The 17,290-nt window shown below is 43.1% G+C and overlaps 1 protein-coding gene and 1 long non-coding RNA gene across 3 annotated transcripts in view; one reads left to right on the top strand and one right to left on the bottom strand.

Moving 5' to 3' along the window:
- The window catches only part of Fah (fumarylacetoacetate hydrolase), a 34,275-nt gene extending 21,386 nt beyond the window's left edge, over positions 1 to 12,889 (bottom strand). The window contains exons 1-5 of the mRNA XM_046428813.1: positions 12,731 to 12,889; positions 8,137 to 8,247; positions 6,946 to 7,067; positions 6,423 to 6,472; positions 4,154 to 4,244 (exon numbers count right to left, since the gene is read on the bottom strand). Coding sequence (XP_046284769.1) covers positions 4,154 to 4,244; positions 6,423 to 6,472; positions 6,946 to 7,067; positions 8,137 to 8,247; positions 12,731 to 12,811 — 455 coding nt within the window. The 5' untranslated portion in view covers positions 12,812 to 12,889. The remainder of the gene's footprint in view (positions 1 to 4,153; positions 4,245 to 6,422; positions 6,473 to 6,945; positions 7,068 to 8,136; positions 8,248 to 12,730) is intronic.
- A 296-nt stretch (positions 12,890 to 13,185) lies between these two features.
- LOC124082332 (uncharacterized) overlaps positions 13,186 to 17,290 on the top strand; it is a 28,603-nt gene continuing 24,498 nt past the window's right edge. For both annotated transcript variants that reach the window (XR_006848327.2, XR_006848328.2), the window contains exons 1-2: positions 13,186 to 13,454; positions 14,029 to 14,116. This is a non-coding gene — a long non-coding RNA (uncharacterized LOC124082332). The remainder of the gene's footprint in view (positions 13,455 to 14,028; positions 14,117 to 17,290) is intronic.

Genomic DNA, 17,290 nt, shown 5'->3' with positions numbered 1-17,290 from the left:
CTGTGACAGAATAAATTTCTGCTGTTAAAAGCCAACCTGTTGTGGTATTTTTTTTTTTTTTGCAACAGCCCCAGGAAACAAATACAGACCCACAGCCCACATTTTTTTTGAACATAAAAGGACATTCCAGATGGATTAGAGATCTACATGTACAAAGAAAGGTATTACAAGCATTAGGGGAAAATACAAAAAATATTTTCAAAATTGCCTTTCTAAACATGACAATAAAGTAAATGCCATAAAGAGAACAAATATCATGTTTGACTTTGTAAAAATGCAGACTGCTATATCTAGAGAGAAAGCCAAGTTAAAGGACAACATATAGGTTGACTTCCTTATCAGAAATGCTTGGAACCAGAAGCATTTCAGATTTCAACTTTTCTTCCGATTTTGGAATATTTGGTCAGTTCTCCCCATCCAGCTATTATCCTGGGGAGAACTATGTTGGGCTATTATTCTGTGCCTTTCTCTCTGCTCAGACCAGCCTACTCAGATATGTATGTATCCTATAAATATGTCCATAAAAATATATAAAATATACATGGATGTGTATGTGTGCACATGTGTGTATGTGTGTGCGCGCGCGTGTGTGTGTATTAAGTTGAGAAATGGCTCCCCTCAGAAGATCCAAATCCCTGGAACCCATGGATATTACCTTATATGGCAAAAAGGATATGATTAAGTTAAGGGTCCTTATAAGTCAAAGGGTAGAAGGTTAAAGGAGGATGTAGGAACTATGAGAATAGATATGAGAGGAGAAAGGGAAGGGGTCATAAGGCAAGGAAGAGGTGGCCTACAAAACTGAAAAGGAAACAGGCTCTCCCTGGAGCTTCCAGAAGGAACCAGCCCTGCTGACATCTTAATGTTGGCTCAAGTGAGACTCATTTTAGAACTACGTAGACTGTATACCTGCTGGTCTACGTCATCAGGTTTGTTTATAACAGCTACAGGAAACTAAAAGAGTGTATATGTGCATATATGTTGTTGCCTTTTTATCAAAATGTAAATGACCACAAGGTCATTTACATTTTGATAAATGTACATGATATTTATGTAATATTCTAAAATTTTCTTTTATTAAATTTAATTTCATTAAATGAAATTTTAATGTATATCATTCACATCTCTATTTAAATATTTCAACAGCTACAGAGGACTTCATAATGGGAAGAGAGTAGTTTTTCAACTATTCTTCTACCAACAAACACTGAGATTGCTTCTAGCTTTGAGGACTAGAAACACTGCTAGGAAACGTTCTTGCTCTTGAATATAATCACACTAGTGCATTTAAGTCTGTAGGATAGATGCACAATTGTGGGTGAAAGGGTGTACATTTTTTAAATTATAAATGTTTTGCTTTATGTATTTTCTGTAGTGTTTGGGCTAATCATAATAAGCATATAGTTGAACACCCCTAATTCAATAACTAAAATTCTGAAATGCTCTACAATTAAGAACTCTTAAAAAACCAATAACACCACATGTGGAAAATTCCATAGCATGAAACTTCTTTTTTTTTTTTTTTGTGAGTGTACCAGGGATTGAACTCAGGGGCACTTAACCAGTGAACCACATCCCTAGCCCTTTTTTGTATTTTATTTAGAGACAGGGTCTAACTGAGTTGCTTAGAGCCTTGTGTACTGCTGAGGCTGGCTTTAAACTCATGATCCTCCTGCCTCAGCCTCATGAGCTGCTGGAATTACAGGCATGCACCAACGTGCCTGGTGAAACTCTTTTAGGAAAAAAATTTTTGAAAATATTGTATAGGCCTAGGGGTAAGCTTAATGGTAGAGCCCTTGCCTAGCATACTTAAGGTCCTGGTTCAATCCTTAGCACTGCCAAACAAAATTATACATATACATAAATATAAAAAAATTATAGGGGGCTGGGAATATAGCTTAGTTGGTAGAGTGCTTGCTTTGCATGCACAAGGCCCTGGATTCAATCCCCAGCACCACACACACACACATAATATATATATATATATATATATATATATATATATATATGTATGTATATATATTTTTTAACATATAAAATTTATAATTATATGTTGTATATAATCATATATTATAATTAACATTATATAATTATATAATACATAATATCATATTGTATAATTATATATTATACATTATTATATTAATCATTAAAATATATTAGGTATTATAATGTATTATAGAATAAAATTTTATGTTAATTTATATAATTAATTATTATTAATTATAATGTATTGTATTATTATTATTATAATGTATCATGTTATTAATTTTAATTATTATATAATATAATGTTATAATATAATATGTTATATATTATTTTTTAAAAATATTTATTTTTTTAGGTGTAGATGGACACAACAGAATGCCTTTATTTTTATGTGGTGCTGAGGACCGAACCCGGGTCCCGCCCATGTTAGGTGAGCGCTCTACTGCTGAGCCACAATCCCAGCCCATGTTATATATTATTTATAACATCTTATACATGTAATATATTATGTATAATATATGGCATTATACATATTATATGTCAATATAAACAATTATACATATTGTATCGTACAAAATTTTAATGGATATCATATATAATATATATAAATATAAACAATTATACATATATATTTATGTATAGTGCAAAACTTTAATATATAGTATAAAATTACCTTCAGACTATGTTTATAAGGTATATAAGACACATAATGAATTCTGTGTTTAGATGTGTGTTCTATCCCAAGTTTTCTCATTATGTATAAACAAATATTCCAAAATCTGAAATTCAAAACACGTCCAGTCTCAAGCATTCTAGATAAGGGATATTCAATCTGTTCTACCTTTACAATAAAGAATATGAACAAAAAGTAAAAAAGGCACAGCCACAGGTCACCTTGTCACAAACATCACTAGAGACAACCTCTTTGCTTTTATTCTGCAGAAGGAAATGGGCTGTGAATGGCTGAGACTTCTCCACTTGGTTCCAGACATAGTTCCGACCCACTCACTTCCTGCTACCCCTGGCCTTTGCCTGCTGGAGTCCTGGCACCCTGGTGACAGCTAGCTCCTTTGGAGTTGGACAGTTCACTGGGTCATCACCTCCAAGGATGTTACGAATAGACAGGTTCTGATTGGTGGGGACAAAGGCAGCCCAGAGCCTGCACAAGGCCAGAGTCTCTAATATCTGCCCTTCTCAGTGGGAGCTGAGAGCCTGGGCTCTAGTCCCGGGCTTACCCATGCCTTGCTCTGCACCTCTGTCCTTGCTGCTGACTTTTTGGGTGTTATCCTATTCTCTTTTCCCCTCTTCCATCTTTAGCTTGGTCTAACAGGTCCTTCCCCTTGGCATTGCCTCTCTGGGAGTATGCCTGCTGCCATGTCCTGGCCCTCTTCAGTTCTGACTGTCAACATCCAGAGGACAACACAGAACAAGTGGCCAGGATTGAGGCTTGGATTCTCGGCTTGGGCATTGGCTCTCCCAGGGCAGAGCAAGACTCCTGTTTATCCACAGGTAAGTGAATATTTCTCTGAGGCTGTTTTCTCTTGTGGAAAATGGGGTTAACAGTCATGGCCTGAGGGGGGAGGGTTGTGGCTCAGAGGTAGAGTGCTTGCCTTGCACCTACCAGGCACTGGATTCGATCCTCAACATCACATAAAAATAAATAAACAAAATAAAGTTATTGTGTCCACCTACAACTAAAAAAAAAGAAAAATAGTCATGGCCTGAATGCCCTTAAAGAACTACTAGAGGATCAAAGTTTTGAACATACTGGAAAGCAGGAATAAATGGCACTGGGCACACTTAAGGATTCTCATTCATCAGAACATGCTAAATATAGAGAATGCAAGGATTTAAGATATGCCAATAGAACGATAATAGCTTACAAATGAAAGAACCTAGAAGGACCCAGAGATTCAGGGAATGTAATTCTAATCTCTGTTCTTTAGAGAATAGGAGTTTAAAGGACCACCCCATAGTCCCACAGCAGGTCCACAGTCATGCTGAAAGGACTAGAGGCTGAGGCCATTGTTTGCACAGATTGCAACATCTTCATCATTTTTGGTTTACATCCCCAGTTTGCTTTAACCTAAGAGGTCCTGGAACAAACAAACTGTTGGAAATGGACAGACTTTGAACTTATCCAAGCATCTGGTCCAGGACATACCAATTGGGCATCAGTGCATTCTCCTTGCCCCTGAACATGATTCCAATGTTGGTGGCGTGCTGCCGAGAGGAATAGAAGTCTGTGTAGTCTCCTGCAGAAGAAAGACCCAAGGCAGGCCATCAGTGACCCTGATGATGGAGGGCATTCAGTTCCCAGGATGGGGCCTGTAAGCATGCCCACACAAATATTGCACATCCCAAAGCTCAAACTCTTCTGGCTGCAATAGCACCAAATGCAGCACAAAGTAGCCTCACTAAGATTCAGTTTTAGACCCCACTCCCCTGCCCCACAACTAGGAAGAAAATAAGAAATAAGGAGCCAAATCATTCTGAAACACAGTGGAATGTGAATACAAAGTGGCTGACGCCAAATCTCCTTCTCAGAGTTCTGAGAAGGAGTTCAAATCTCCTTCTCAGCTACACACACAAAACTGCTTATGATTCCATACAGGGAACAGCCCTGGTTGCCCTATGCCTAAGCTGAACCTACCCTCTGGAGCCACCTCTCTTGTCTCTGTGTGGTCAAATCCTAGCAACTAATTGAGGCCACCCTTGTGTGAAGTCCCCCACTCTCTCTAGCAGGATCCTTACCTCTTCTAAATCCTGTCACCCGAGCCATCTTGGGGCAGGCTTCCTTTCCATTTGATGCACCAGTTACATATGTGCATATCTTTGCTATACTGTGGCCATTTCAGGGAGCCCCAGCTCAGATTTTATTTTGTTTGACTCTCCCTCAGTCTTTTTTTTTTTAATTTTAATATTTATTTATTTTTTAGTTTTTGGCGGACACAACATCTTTGTTTGTATGTGGTGCTGAGGATGGAACCCGGCCGCACGCACGCCAGGCGAACGTGCTACTGCTTGAGCTACATCCCCAGCCCCTCCCTCAGTCTTAAGAATAAGATTTTGTTCACTGAAGGTGTTCAGTCAGTGTCTGCTGATTCCGATGAACTCAACAGGGTGGTTTGTGCTAAATGTAGGAGCACACACCTATAATCCCAGCGACTCAGGAGGTTGAGACAGGAGGCTTGAAAATCTGAGACCAGTCTCAGCAACTTAGTGAGGCCCTTAGCAACTTAGCAAGATCCTGTCTCAAAATAAAAAATAAAAAGTGCTGGGAATGTGGCTCAGTGCTTAAGCACCTCTGGGTTCAACCTATGGTACCAAAAAACCAAAAACCAAACCAAACAAAGTAGCTTGTAAGCATCCTCTCTCATTCGGGGAATGAATTACTGAAATCTTCAGGAAAATCTAGATGGGAAGGTTTGCTTGTTTATCTTCCTAAATCTCCTATTAAAAAAAAAAAACAAAAAACAAGCAAACAAAAACCCACAATGAGAACCCCAATCCATCAGTCCAGACTACACATGGAAATAAATGGGGAACGATGAGGGAAGAAAGCAAAACCTAAAGGCAGATTGAGCAAGGGGTGAACAGACTGAGTCTTGGCTGCTGTTTCCCACCTTCAGTACCAAAGCACAGAAACTGGAGCTGGGATGTTTATCAAAAGAATAAATCCGTGACAAAATAAACAAGGAATGGGACCATCAGTCAACCAGAAATGATAAGGAATCCCTGAAAGACAACTAGTTTGTCAAAAAGAACGCTGCCCTGAGTGCATGAGGGGAAGCAAGTGACATGCCAGGCCCACCCCACCCTCTACCCACCATTTGCCAAGCCTCCAGCACAAAGGACTTTAGTCAACTGAAGAGCTAGCCTAGAGAGTCCTGTCCTCTGGAGGGCAGGGCCAGCCAGCCTCTTAGCACACTGGTGCCCAGGCAAACCCAATAGCTGTGGCCTCCCCCAGGGCTGATAGGCAAGAATGAAGCCCCTGTGCCGCTGGCCACAGGCTGATCTGCTTCTCCTTGCTTCAGGCTAAGTCACTTCAACTTTTTGATTCAAAGTCCAACCAGACAGCCTACCAAGTACACAAATGGGTCCTGCACAGCCCTCTGGCCGCCTTCCTCAAAACTACTCACCCTTAACAGCTCAGAGCAGACTCCCCACAGCTCTCTGGGAAGAAAGAACAATCTGCTGCACAGGGAGCCATGTGGTTAGTCATGAACTTGAGCAGCCTGCAACTCGTCTAGGAGAGTGCAAGCTTTGAGCCAATGCTGGCTTGAGTTGTGAGACTGGTCAGTGTTGGAGTGGGTAACCACCTGGAGATCTTATTCCAGATCCTCCCCAACCTAGACAGGGGACAAAGGCACCTGGCCAGCCCTCTCAGTTCATTAAACTACTCACATTGCCTGAGTGGAGACAGTACTCACCTATGATGGCTGGAAGGTACATCGTGGCAGAAGCCTGGGAGGTGAATGCACTGAAACACAGAACCAGGGCTTCAAGGTCAAGCAAACAGTAAAGTGGGGCCCTGCTTTGGTTGCCTGCTTGCAGGCTTAGCCCATCCCCAAAATCTTGATCACCATCTCCAGTGGGTGCCTCTAGGCTAGACTAGGCCCCACCATGAAGGAGGCACTGGAGTCAAAATGTCTTATCTCTATATTGCACTCTAGAAAATAGGAATGGGGGGTAGGAACTTCTGTTCTAGAAACCAGACAAGGGCATAGCTGATGCCAAAGAGGAGGGAGAGGGCCTCTGGGCCTGACCTGGCAGCTCCCATCCAGACATTAGAACCCTCCCACAAATATGCAGCCCACTAGGGGCTGCACGGAAACCAGCTTGACTCAAAAGGGTGAAGGCAGCCGTGTCATGACTCGGTGGCGCTGCTTATGCCCCAGTCCTTGTCTCCCCTGCAGTGTCCCACCTTCCCACCAAGGTCCATATGTTCCTCACCGCTTCCGAAGCTCCATGTCATCTCTGAGCCTAGCTTGGCTGGCGGACAGCAAGTTCTGCAAGAATGCTCTTGCCTCCTTCCAGGCAGCCTGGCCCAAACCCATGAAGCTGTTGAGAGTTGGCTAGGACCAAAAGAGGGAGAAAGGAGTTCATGCATGGGAAAGCATTCTTGCCCAGGAGAGTCTAGCCACCTTGCCAGGGCCCTGACTCCTCTCTGTTCACTCAAATGCTCAGGATCTTTGCTTTTGATTTTGTCACTTATGTATCAAGCTGGAGAAAGCCATCACCTTTCTTGATACTGCTTCATCCCCTCATGGATGTGTACACAACTGTCAAAGCCCATGAGCTGCTCTCCGGAAAATAGCCTGTTAAGCCCAGTCTGGTCTATAGCTACAGGGGACTCCATTCCTCCGGTGTACAGATGCATGGAACAACCTAAATCCTCTCCCTGGGGCTCCTGAAAAGCCAAGAAGGGATTTCTTAGCCAATGAGGCATGGTAGAGACAGCACCTGTGGATGTTAAGGGTCAGAAGGCAGTCCCAGTTCTAATACTACCAGCCGAAGAACCTGGGAGAATTATGCCTCATTCCAGGTGTTTCCATCCATCTAGTGATGATTCTGGTTCCTGTGCCAGTAGGTGGTTGGGAGGACTGAAGGATAGGATGTGTGTAAAGCTCCCGGCAAGAAAAAGGAGCTCAACAGATAGATCCCACTCCCCTTCCTACTCATGTGATGTCACAGAGATGGATATCAAAGGACTTGACCTCTGACAAGGAAATTCATATTCATCCCACAAGGACATCAGATTGACTCCTGCCAGGCTGTGTTGTAGACCTGGAGGCCAGGGCTCGTGGCTCCTTCCCTCAGTGGTCTGACTGTCCCGACAGGACAGCTTGATGAGGAAGGGAGCCAGAGTTACAGAAGAGCCTCATTTCAAAGGCCACTGGGAAAGACCCAGGCTGCAGAGACACCAACAGTCTTTTCACTTAGGAACCCTCCTTGAGGTGAAAAGCCATCCTGGGGTATCCCAAGGCTACTACCTGCCAGGTGCTGTGTCTCAGAATAGCCCTGGCCTTATCCATGTAAAACCTGAGGCCTATGAAGGCATCACCTCTGTCAAAAGTGGAGGCAGAGTATTTAGTTTATTTGCAGTACTTCTGAGATCAGGGACAAGCTGTCACAATGTCCTACCTCATCGAAGACATCCTGGTGTTTGGAGAGGACAGGCCCAGTGAAGAGATGCTTAATGACACTGAGGTCCAGGATCTGGTTGCCAATGGCCACACCGATCCGTTGCCTTGGCTGGGAGGAAGATGGCATAGTCAGTACTAGCAAAAGCTTCTGGTAGGCTGAGCTCATTTAGTCAAAAGCCTGTGGGTCCCCCTTTTAGATTGCCCTTATGGTGAGGAAACTGAGGGACTGGATCCTCAGCATCCTATCCCAGCTCCCTTCTCTGTTTCCAGGACAAGAAAGAAAAAGAATCTGTGTTCCCTTGCCAGGCATGGTAGTGCATGCCTGTAATCCCAGTGTCTCAGGAGGCTGAGGCAGGAGGATCACAAGTTCAAAGCCAGACTCAGCAACTTAGCAAGACCCTGTCTCAAAATAAAAAATAAAAATGACTGGGGATGTGGCTCAGTGCTTAGGCATCCCTGGTTCAATTCCTGGTACCAAAAACAAAACAAACCAAAATGTATGTTCCCTCAATGGGGAATCAAATCAAGAAAATCTTACCCCTTGGAGTATAGTGAGAACAGGCAGCCTGGTCCAAGCCCCTTTTCCAGTCTCAGGAACTTCCCCTGCAAAGTTCCCCAGACTTTGCTTAAATGCCTCCAGTGGTGAGGAGCACACTACCTTACCAGGCAGCTGGATTCTTTTTTGCTTTGACCAGGCCTTTATTCAGGGCAATTCATTTGTGCAGCAGAGCAGTGAGTGTTCCACGCACAGTGCTGAAAGCCAGATGGCACAGAATAACAAGCTCTGCTGGGGCTCAAACAGAGGAGAGCTCAGGTCGTGGGGAGCTACACAAAGCTACACTGTGCAGACCACGTCAGGGGCATTCTTTTCTGCACCATAAAATCCCAGCATCAGCTCTGAGCAATGAGATGCTTCAAATATTTGGCAAAGCCTGGTTTTTGATCCCACAATCCTGAACTTTGCTAGTCAACTAGGAATGGAGAGCCTGCTTACAGACTCTACCCGATAGGGCTCTATCTATCCTCAGCCAGCTTCCAGATCTCCTAAACCATCCCCTTTGCCTTTTTAGTTCTAGAGAGCTGAGAAGTGGGATTCCTGGCTGGCCTCATCTCCATCAGCTGCTCATTTTGGTTGACTGAGAGAATAGTCATCTCTTCATGCTCGTTAGCCCCTGGGATCAAGGTACACCAGAGCCATGCCCTCCCCTGGCCTGGAGTTCACAAGCACATCTGCCCTGGAGGAGGCTGCCCGAAGAGCCTGGTTACTCATTCTCAGCTCTGCTAACTCTCTGGGCCTTAGTCTCACCCTCTGGAATATGGCAACTGCTGTGAAGGACATAGAGCTGAGCTACCTAGATGCAAGTGGCCATACACTCAGGCAATGTGCAGGGCAGATCCTAGAGCCACTTCTGATCTTTACCCTCACATCTAGCTTAAGGTAAGAAGCTATTAAGCAACCTCTAAGATCTAATAGAAAATTCCGCTGCTAGTTTTGGCAACTGTAAAGAAAGCCTAGAAGCTTCAGATGGCAAGTTATTGCCCTTGTGTTCCAAAGTGTGACCTGAGGACCCAGAAAACCAGTTTGACAGAGTAGATCCATATACTTTTAACCTTTAGAATTATTTTCTTCAGTGTCAAACTAGAAGGGCTCCTGGCCTGTTCTATCACTTACTATCCCATTCACCCTGGAAAAGTCAGTCCCTGGTGCTCTGAGCCTCAGTTTCCCCTTCGACTTGAGGCAAATAAACTAGGAAAAGACATCTCCCTGACTTGCATCATTGGAAGAGAAACTATGAAATTGGGAGGTTGACAGATGTGAAGGCCAATCCCAAATCTGCCTCTACTGACTATGAGATCCGAAGCATGATTCTTAGCCTCTCCGAGCCTTAGTTTCTTCATCTGTAAAATGGGGGGAAATAATGGGGGTTTGTTGTGAGAATTCAATTAGTATCTGTCAATCTCTTAACATAAGAATAGACATGAGTAGATACTATTCATAGCACAAACATTTATGAAGCATTTCTTTGGCACTAGTACTACATGAATGCTGCAAAATCACCAGAGAGACAGAGAAAGACAGAGGAGCAACTTGGTTCCTGCCCTCCAGAAGTAAAAGGCAACACAGGGTGTGGTAGGAGACACCAACTATGGAAGGGCTCATTCACAGGATGCTTAGGGACAATTTTCTGAGGGGCTGACATTTAAGCTGACTCCTGAAGAATGAGAAGAAATAAGGATATACAGACTAGAAGGAAGGGTAGTCTAGGTAGGAGAAATAACAAGTGCTAAGGCCCTGAGGCAAGAAACTCTCAGTGTGTCTCAAAGACTGAAAGGTAGCCATTAAGGCTGAAAAGAACAGAATCCAGGAAGTAGAGGCAGGGCCAGATCAGGGACTTTACCAAGGCACTAGGCAAATCAACCTCCAGACTCTTGCTGGCCCATTTCTCAGAGGCCCCTGTCCCTGCTTTCACACAGAACATCATTATGTGTTCACTAGTATTCCATGAGCAATCAGACATTGGAGGGAAGGTGTCTCCTATATCTTTGTGTTTTTTTTTCTTTTTTTTTATTGGTTGTTCAAAACATTACAAAGCTCTTGACATATCATATTTCATACATTAGATTCAAGTGGGTTATCTCCTATATCTTTGATCCCTAACTCCCAGCATAGCATCTGGACCAAAATTAGGGGTTCCTAAGCAATGGTTGAATAAAATAAAATGAGGGGCTGGGGATGTGGCTCAAGTGGTAGCGCGCTCGCCTGGCATGCGTGCAGCCCGGGTTCGATCCTCAGCACCACATACAAACAAAGATGTTGTGTCCACCGAAAAATAAATAAATATTAAAAAATAAATAAATAAAATAAAATGATAACTAGATTAATTCATTGTTGTTCCATTCAAATTAAGGACTAGCTATGGGCCTAGGGGAAAGGAGATTATTGCCTTGACCACCAGGGCACCCTAGAGAGGCAGCCACCACAAATGGGGTTTCCAATCACTTAAGTGACACAGTTAGATAAGGTCTATATAAGCTTGGAGGCCTTGAGCTTCTGGAAGGTCAAATGGGCCAATTCTCTGTCACAGCACTCTTTATCAGAGGTCAGTGGGAAGGGGTGCTCTCTCCCAGAAATCCTTAGAGGCTGCCTTGAACATTCTAGCAATTGCAGGGCATGAGGTCTGCAATTAATACCAAAAGGCATTAATTCCAGATAGCTCCTAGGAAAGCAAATCAGAACTCCCTACTAGTGCGTGCTAGCATCTCAGAAATGTTCTGGTTTAAGGGATTTGTGCCCTCAGGAAAGGTGAGGACTTATTTGCTAAGGGCAAATGTTAGAGGAGGGCAGAGGGAGGATACTGCCATCAGAGACACTGGTTGGCTAACACAGGTTAAGCTTTAACATGTCTCATCTGTGTGTCTCTCCAGGGCACTTTTTGTGTCTTTGCAACATCCAATGAGATCTGTCAGTTTTAAAACCACAAGTCACCTCCTCTAGATTAAGTCATTCACTGCAGGCAGGACCCCAAAAGGATAGGTACTTGGAGTCAATGAGAAGCCATGGAGGAAGGGAACCCAGTTTCCAGGAAGGGGTCAACAGCCAGGGCTCCATTTAGCAAACATTTCCTAAATACTGTTAGGTGCAAGCAGATTTGGGGGTTCTATGGCTTCCAGAACCGAATGAGGAGTAGGATCAGGGACCTAAGAACAAAATATTACTCACAAATCCAAGCAAGGAATCTACTTTTTGCACCAGGAGACCCTCTTGTATATTTGCTGATAAACGTCCAGTTTTCAAAGATTTCTTTCTAACCACACTACATTTACAAGTCAAGGTTCGTTTCCCCCACCCACTCAAAGGGCTTCTAATTAGCAAGGGAAGCCAGGGAGCCCATATTAGCTGAGAGAATTCCAAATGGAGGCAAGACTTGACCTCTTAGATTACACAGCTCTAGGCCAGGAAATACATGCATCTCTTTCAACTGCTAAAAATGCTGGGGTTAGCCAAGCACAGGTGGTGGGGTGCAGCAACTACCTGAGACAGAGGCATGAGGATCACGAGTTTGAGGCCAGTCTCAGCAACTTGGCAAGACCCTGTCTCAAAATTAAAAAGGGCTGGCGATGTAGTTCAGTGGTAAAGCACCCTTGGGTTCAATCCCCAGCACACACACACACACACACACACACACACAAAGGTGGGGGTTAACTGATACTTTCCGGGTTCTGGGGTTAGAAGTTAACTAGAGACATGAATGATCAGCTGTAAGCTGGCTTCTTTGGGGTAAGAAAACACCCCAGCAATTCTGTATTGGGCAACAGGATTGTGTGCTTCCTCTTCTCGCAACAATAATGGTACTTGCTGACTTGTCTGGGAGGGAGAGTTGCAAATTCTATTTCATTTTGCATTTAATGCCACACAACCCTGCAGAAACAGGCTGAGAGGTTAAACAATGTGCAGAGCCAGGCGGGATTTGATCCCACAGCACTCTCCATGGACCGCTTTTCAAGAAAAAATGACCCATGCCTTCAAGTCGCCCCCGCTCCCCTCCACTCCACGCCCTCCCCGCGCCCGGAGTCGAAGAGCAACAGCTCACGTTGTCTTGGGTGGAGAAGACGCCATAGGGCAGGTTGTGGATGGGGAAGTCACAATCCTCCGCCACTGGGATGAAAGACATGCTGATGAGCACCAGGTAGGGGAGCAAGCAGTGGGCTGAGTAAGAGGAGAGTGACTGGACTGAGCTGCAGGGGTTAGGCCAGGCCACGCCCCGGGTCCCGGACCTCCCTACATCCACACGGTGACCCGGCCCCAACCCCGGCCACGCCCCCTGGAGTGTCCTGCCCTCCTATTGGTCCTCCCCTCCTAGGGCCCTTCCCCCCTCCGCAAGCCCCATCTCCGCCCCGGTCCCGCCCCTTCGCAAGCAGCCCTGCCCGCAGGAGTCTCGCCCCTTCGCATGCCCCACCTCCAAGCTTTCTCACAGGCCCCGCCCCTTCCGCAAAGTAGCCCCGCCGTCCAGAAGCCCCGCCCCACTCCGCGCAACGTCACAATCGCTCCCTGGTCCCCACTCCTGCCGCTGTCAGCAGCGCGCCCTCGGTGACTCTACCACCTTCGGTAGACCTTGTTCGAATTGGCCGCTCGAGCCCTCGGTTCTACTAAGAACAAACCCAGCTCGGCATTAAGGCCTCTGCCCGGGGTGACTCCTGCCTCCCCCCTTTCCCCCGTTGCCGCCTGCTCTTCAGCTCAACAGAGCTCATGTCCTCTCCCTGGAAACAAGACCCTTTCTCCCCAGAGACTGCCTCCGGCTTTGGAAGAAGCTCTCAGTTGCGTACTTTCCGCCTGCATAAACCATGCTAATCCCTCTGCTGTGACATTTCCAGTGGTGTATTGGTGAAGGGGCAATCGCGCCTGTTTGGACGCTGATGAGAGTTAACAGTCTAGAAAATATAACTCACCTATGTATTTCACATTCTAGTGTTAATATGAAGTTACCTTGTCTCTGTCTCAGCTTCTTCTGTATGTTGATGATAATACTTACTACTTCACACAGTTGATATAAGAATTAGGTGACAATGTTAGAATAGTGCCTGGCAAACAAAGACTGTATCATGTGTTTAAAGAGAGAAAACGGGAGAAAAAAAATGAAAGGAGGAAAGAAATTAGGGAAGAAAAGCTTAGACCTTATTCTTCTTTCCAATGCAGATATTTTAGATAAACGGACTCAGATTAACCGGTTGGAGATCCACTTTGACTAGAGTTAATTAGGCATTGACATTAGGTCAAGTTCTCTAATCATCTCTCAAATAGGGGTAAAGTAATATCTACTCCACTATTACTGTAATGGTTAAATAACGCCTGGCACAGTTAGTGATCAATGTTTTTTGTTTGTTTTACCAGGAATATCCAGCCAGAAAGTCAGCTATTCCTTTATTTCTGGGTTTTGCTTTTCTTCATGAAGAAGGCAATCAAAAAGAAAACTATAAAGGTAAAGGGGTCAACACTATGGAAAACAAGTTTAAAATATAAATGTCAATTTCTTAGAAATTTAACAAAATCATTCTTTAAAAACAAGTTTAAAATTACAAGTGGTATAAGGTGCACAATAGTTTATCAAGACATAAGCCTATATTTAAAACACTTTCAATTAATTTATTTTGGATGTTCCCATAACATTACAGTCAAAAGTTAATGAATTACTGGACATAATAAGCAGAATGACTAAAAATAAAAATAAAATAAAAAATTTGGCATTTTAAACCCAAATCCTAGAAGGTAGTTTTTTTAAATGTATTTTTTTTGTTGTTGATGGATCTTTATTTTGTTCATTTATTTATATGCAATGCTGAGAATTGAACCCAGTGCCTCACACATGCTAGGCAAGTGCTCTACCACTGAGCCACAACCCCAGCCCTGGAAGGTAGTTTTAAAGAATATTTTTAAAAGTTGCAGTATCATCCTAGGACTTGTAAAAGTAACCTTTCCCCTTCCTAAACATTTAAAAATGAATAATAGTGATAGACAACCTTGAAATAAAGAATATATTGCTACTCCTTTGCCTGCAGTATCTTGCCCCATTTCTCTTCTCACCCACTGACCTCCTCTCTAAATCACTTTAAGTTATTCTTTCTCAAAGCACACATTTGTCAATAGCAGATCCCAAGTCCCCATGCTTTTCCTTCCTCTGTCATCACTTGCAGATCACAAGTGAAATATAAACCAAATAACATATAATTTGAGTAATGTATTAGGATTGTAAATGATTCGTGTAAATGAGGACATAGAGGAAGAGAAAGAGAAGTAGAAGGAAAGGATTGAAGGGGAAAAAAGAAGGGGGAAGAGAGAAGGGAAAGGCAGGCTCTTAGTGTGGGTTCAAGGTGTTGCCTAATCACTCATGTACTAGAACATTTTGTGACAATGTTCAAGTGAGGACACTGGGGACATGCCTGAAAATGTGGTATTTATGTGAATGTTTCAGGCACACTTCTAAAAGACCTGGATGCTGGCAGATTCTAGCAAAATTAAAAGTGGAAGGCAGCCTGGGCAAGGGTTCTGTGAAGTTCTCTTGAGAAGTGACACAAAGACTGCTAGGTTAGAGAGGCTGCTCTGCAGTTTGGCTTTAAAGGAGGAGAGTCTGGAAGGAGTAGCAATATATTCTTTAAGGTTGTCACAGGATAATGTGGGCTAAGAGGGCTTGAGCTAAGGGAATATTGCCCATAGGGATAGCTGTGAGACCCCTTCCTAGGCTTTGAGATGATTCCCGTGCCCCTCCACTGAAGCCTTACCAGTGATCACCCAGGGATGAGCTCAATATGGGTACAGCACTTTGGTTCTAACCTCCAGCCCTAAATGGCTCTGCCACGAGTGAACTTCAGTGTTTTTAAGACTGCCCTTGGGAGAAGGAATGAAGGGGAGTCTCTGGCAGTGGTAGGTGGTCTGGATTGCTCTGGTAGGTTCCCTATGTTTTCTGGTAGAAAAAAAGGAATAGAGGAATGTCCCAACTCTTCACCTTATTAAAAGGAATTCCATTCTGTACCATTGTTCTACATGTCTATTTTGGTGCCAATACCATGCCATTTTTGTTACCATAGCTTTGTAGTATAGTTTAATGTCTGGTATTGTGATGCCTCCTGTTTCATTCTTCTTGCTAAGGATTGCTTTGGCTATTCTGGGTCTCTTATTTTTCCAGATGAATTTCATGATTGCTTTTTCTATATCTATAAGGAATGACATTGGGATTTTAATTGGAATTGCAGTGAATCTGTATAGTGCTTTGGGTAGTATGGCCATTTTGACAATATTAATTCTGCCTATCCAGGAGCATGGGAGATCTTTCCATCTTCTGATGTTTTCTTTCTTTAGTGTTCTGTAGTTTTCATTGTAGAGGTCTTTCACCTCTTGTTAAATTGATTCCCAAGTTTTTTTCTTTGTTGTTATTGTTGTTGTTTGTTTTTGTTTTTTTGAGGCTATTGTGAATGGGACAATTTTCCTAATCTCTCTTTCAGAGATTCATCACTAATGTATAGAAATGCATTTGATTTATGGGTATTGATTTTACATCCTGCTACTTTGCTGAATTCATTTATTAATTCTAGAAATCTTCTGATGGAATTTTTCAGATCCTCTAAGTATAGAATCATGTTGTCGGCAAGTAATGATAGTTTGAGTTCTTCTTTTCCTATTCATATCCCTTTAATTTCTTTTGTCTGTCTAATGCTCTGGCTAGAGTTTCAAGAACTATTGTTAAGGTCTGTAAACAAGTCAAGATGGTGCCTGGCATTTTGCCAAAGGGAGTGGTTTGTGAAGTAACACCAGCGAGACATTAAGTGTGGAGATTCCTTATTAGTTGACTGCTGTATCTAGTTTATGTTAATTAAGATAAGCTGTGTGTAAGGTATATATAACCCTCCTGTCCTACAATAAACAGCTCCCACTCCTGCTGTATCAATGTACACAAGTTGCTCGTCACCCTCCGGTTACTTTGCTGCAGCCGGACTGTGGCAAACTATGTTATATAGAAGTGGTGAAAGAGGGCATCCCTGCATTGTTCTAGTTTTTAGAGGGAATGCTTCCAGTTTTTCTCATTTAGAATGATTTTAGCCTTGAGGTTAGCATAGATTACTTTTACTTATTTTACTTATTTTTTACAATGTTGAGGTATGTTCCTATGATCCCTAGTTTTTCTAGTGTTGTGAACATGAAAGGGTGCTGTATTTTGTCAAATGCTTTCTGTGCATCAGTTGATGTAATCATATGATTCATATATATATATACTTTTAATTTTTTTTAGTTGTAGATGGACACAATACCTTTATTTATTTTTATGTGGTGCTGAGGATCAAAAGTGCAAGGCTCATGCTCTACCACTTAGCCACAATCCCCGCCCCTGATTCTTATCTTTAAGTCTGTTGATGTGATGAATTATATTTATTGATATCTGTACATTAACCAAACTTGTATCCCTGGTCTGAACCCCACTTGATCATGGTGCACTATTTTTTTAATGTTTTTGTATGTGATTTGCCAGAATTTTATTGAGAATTTTTGCATCTACGTTCATCAGGGATATTGGTCTGAAATTTTCTTTCCTTGATGTGTGTCTGCCTGGTTTTGGTATCAGGATGAGACTAGTTTCATAGAATGAGTTTGGAACACAGAGATA

This window comes from Marmota monax, unplaced genomic scaffold (assembly GCF_021218885.2).
Source record: "Marmota monax isolate L192 unplaced genomic scaffold, Marmota_monax_Labrador192_F-V1.1 WCK01_AAM20220418_F8-fsc00179, whole genome shotgun sequence".
NCBI lineage: Eukaryota > Metazoa > Chordata > Mammalia > Rodentia > Sciuridae > Marmota > Marmota monax.
This window is presented reverse-complemented; position numbering and strand designations above follow the sequence as displayed.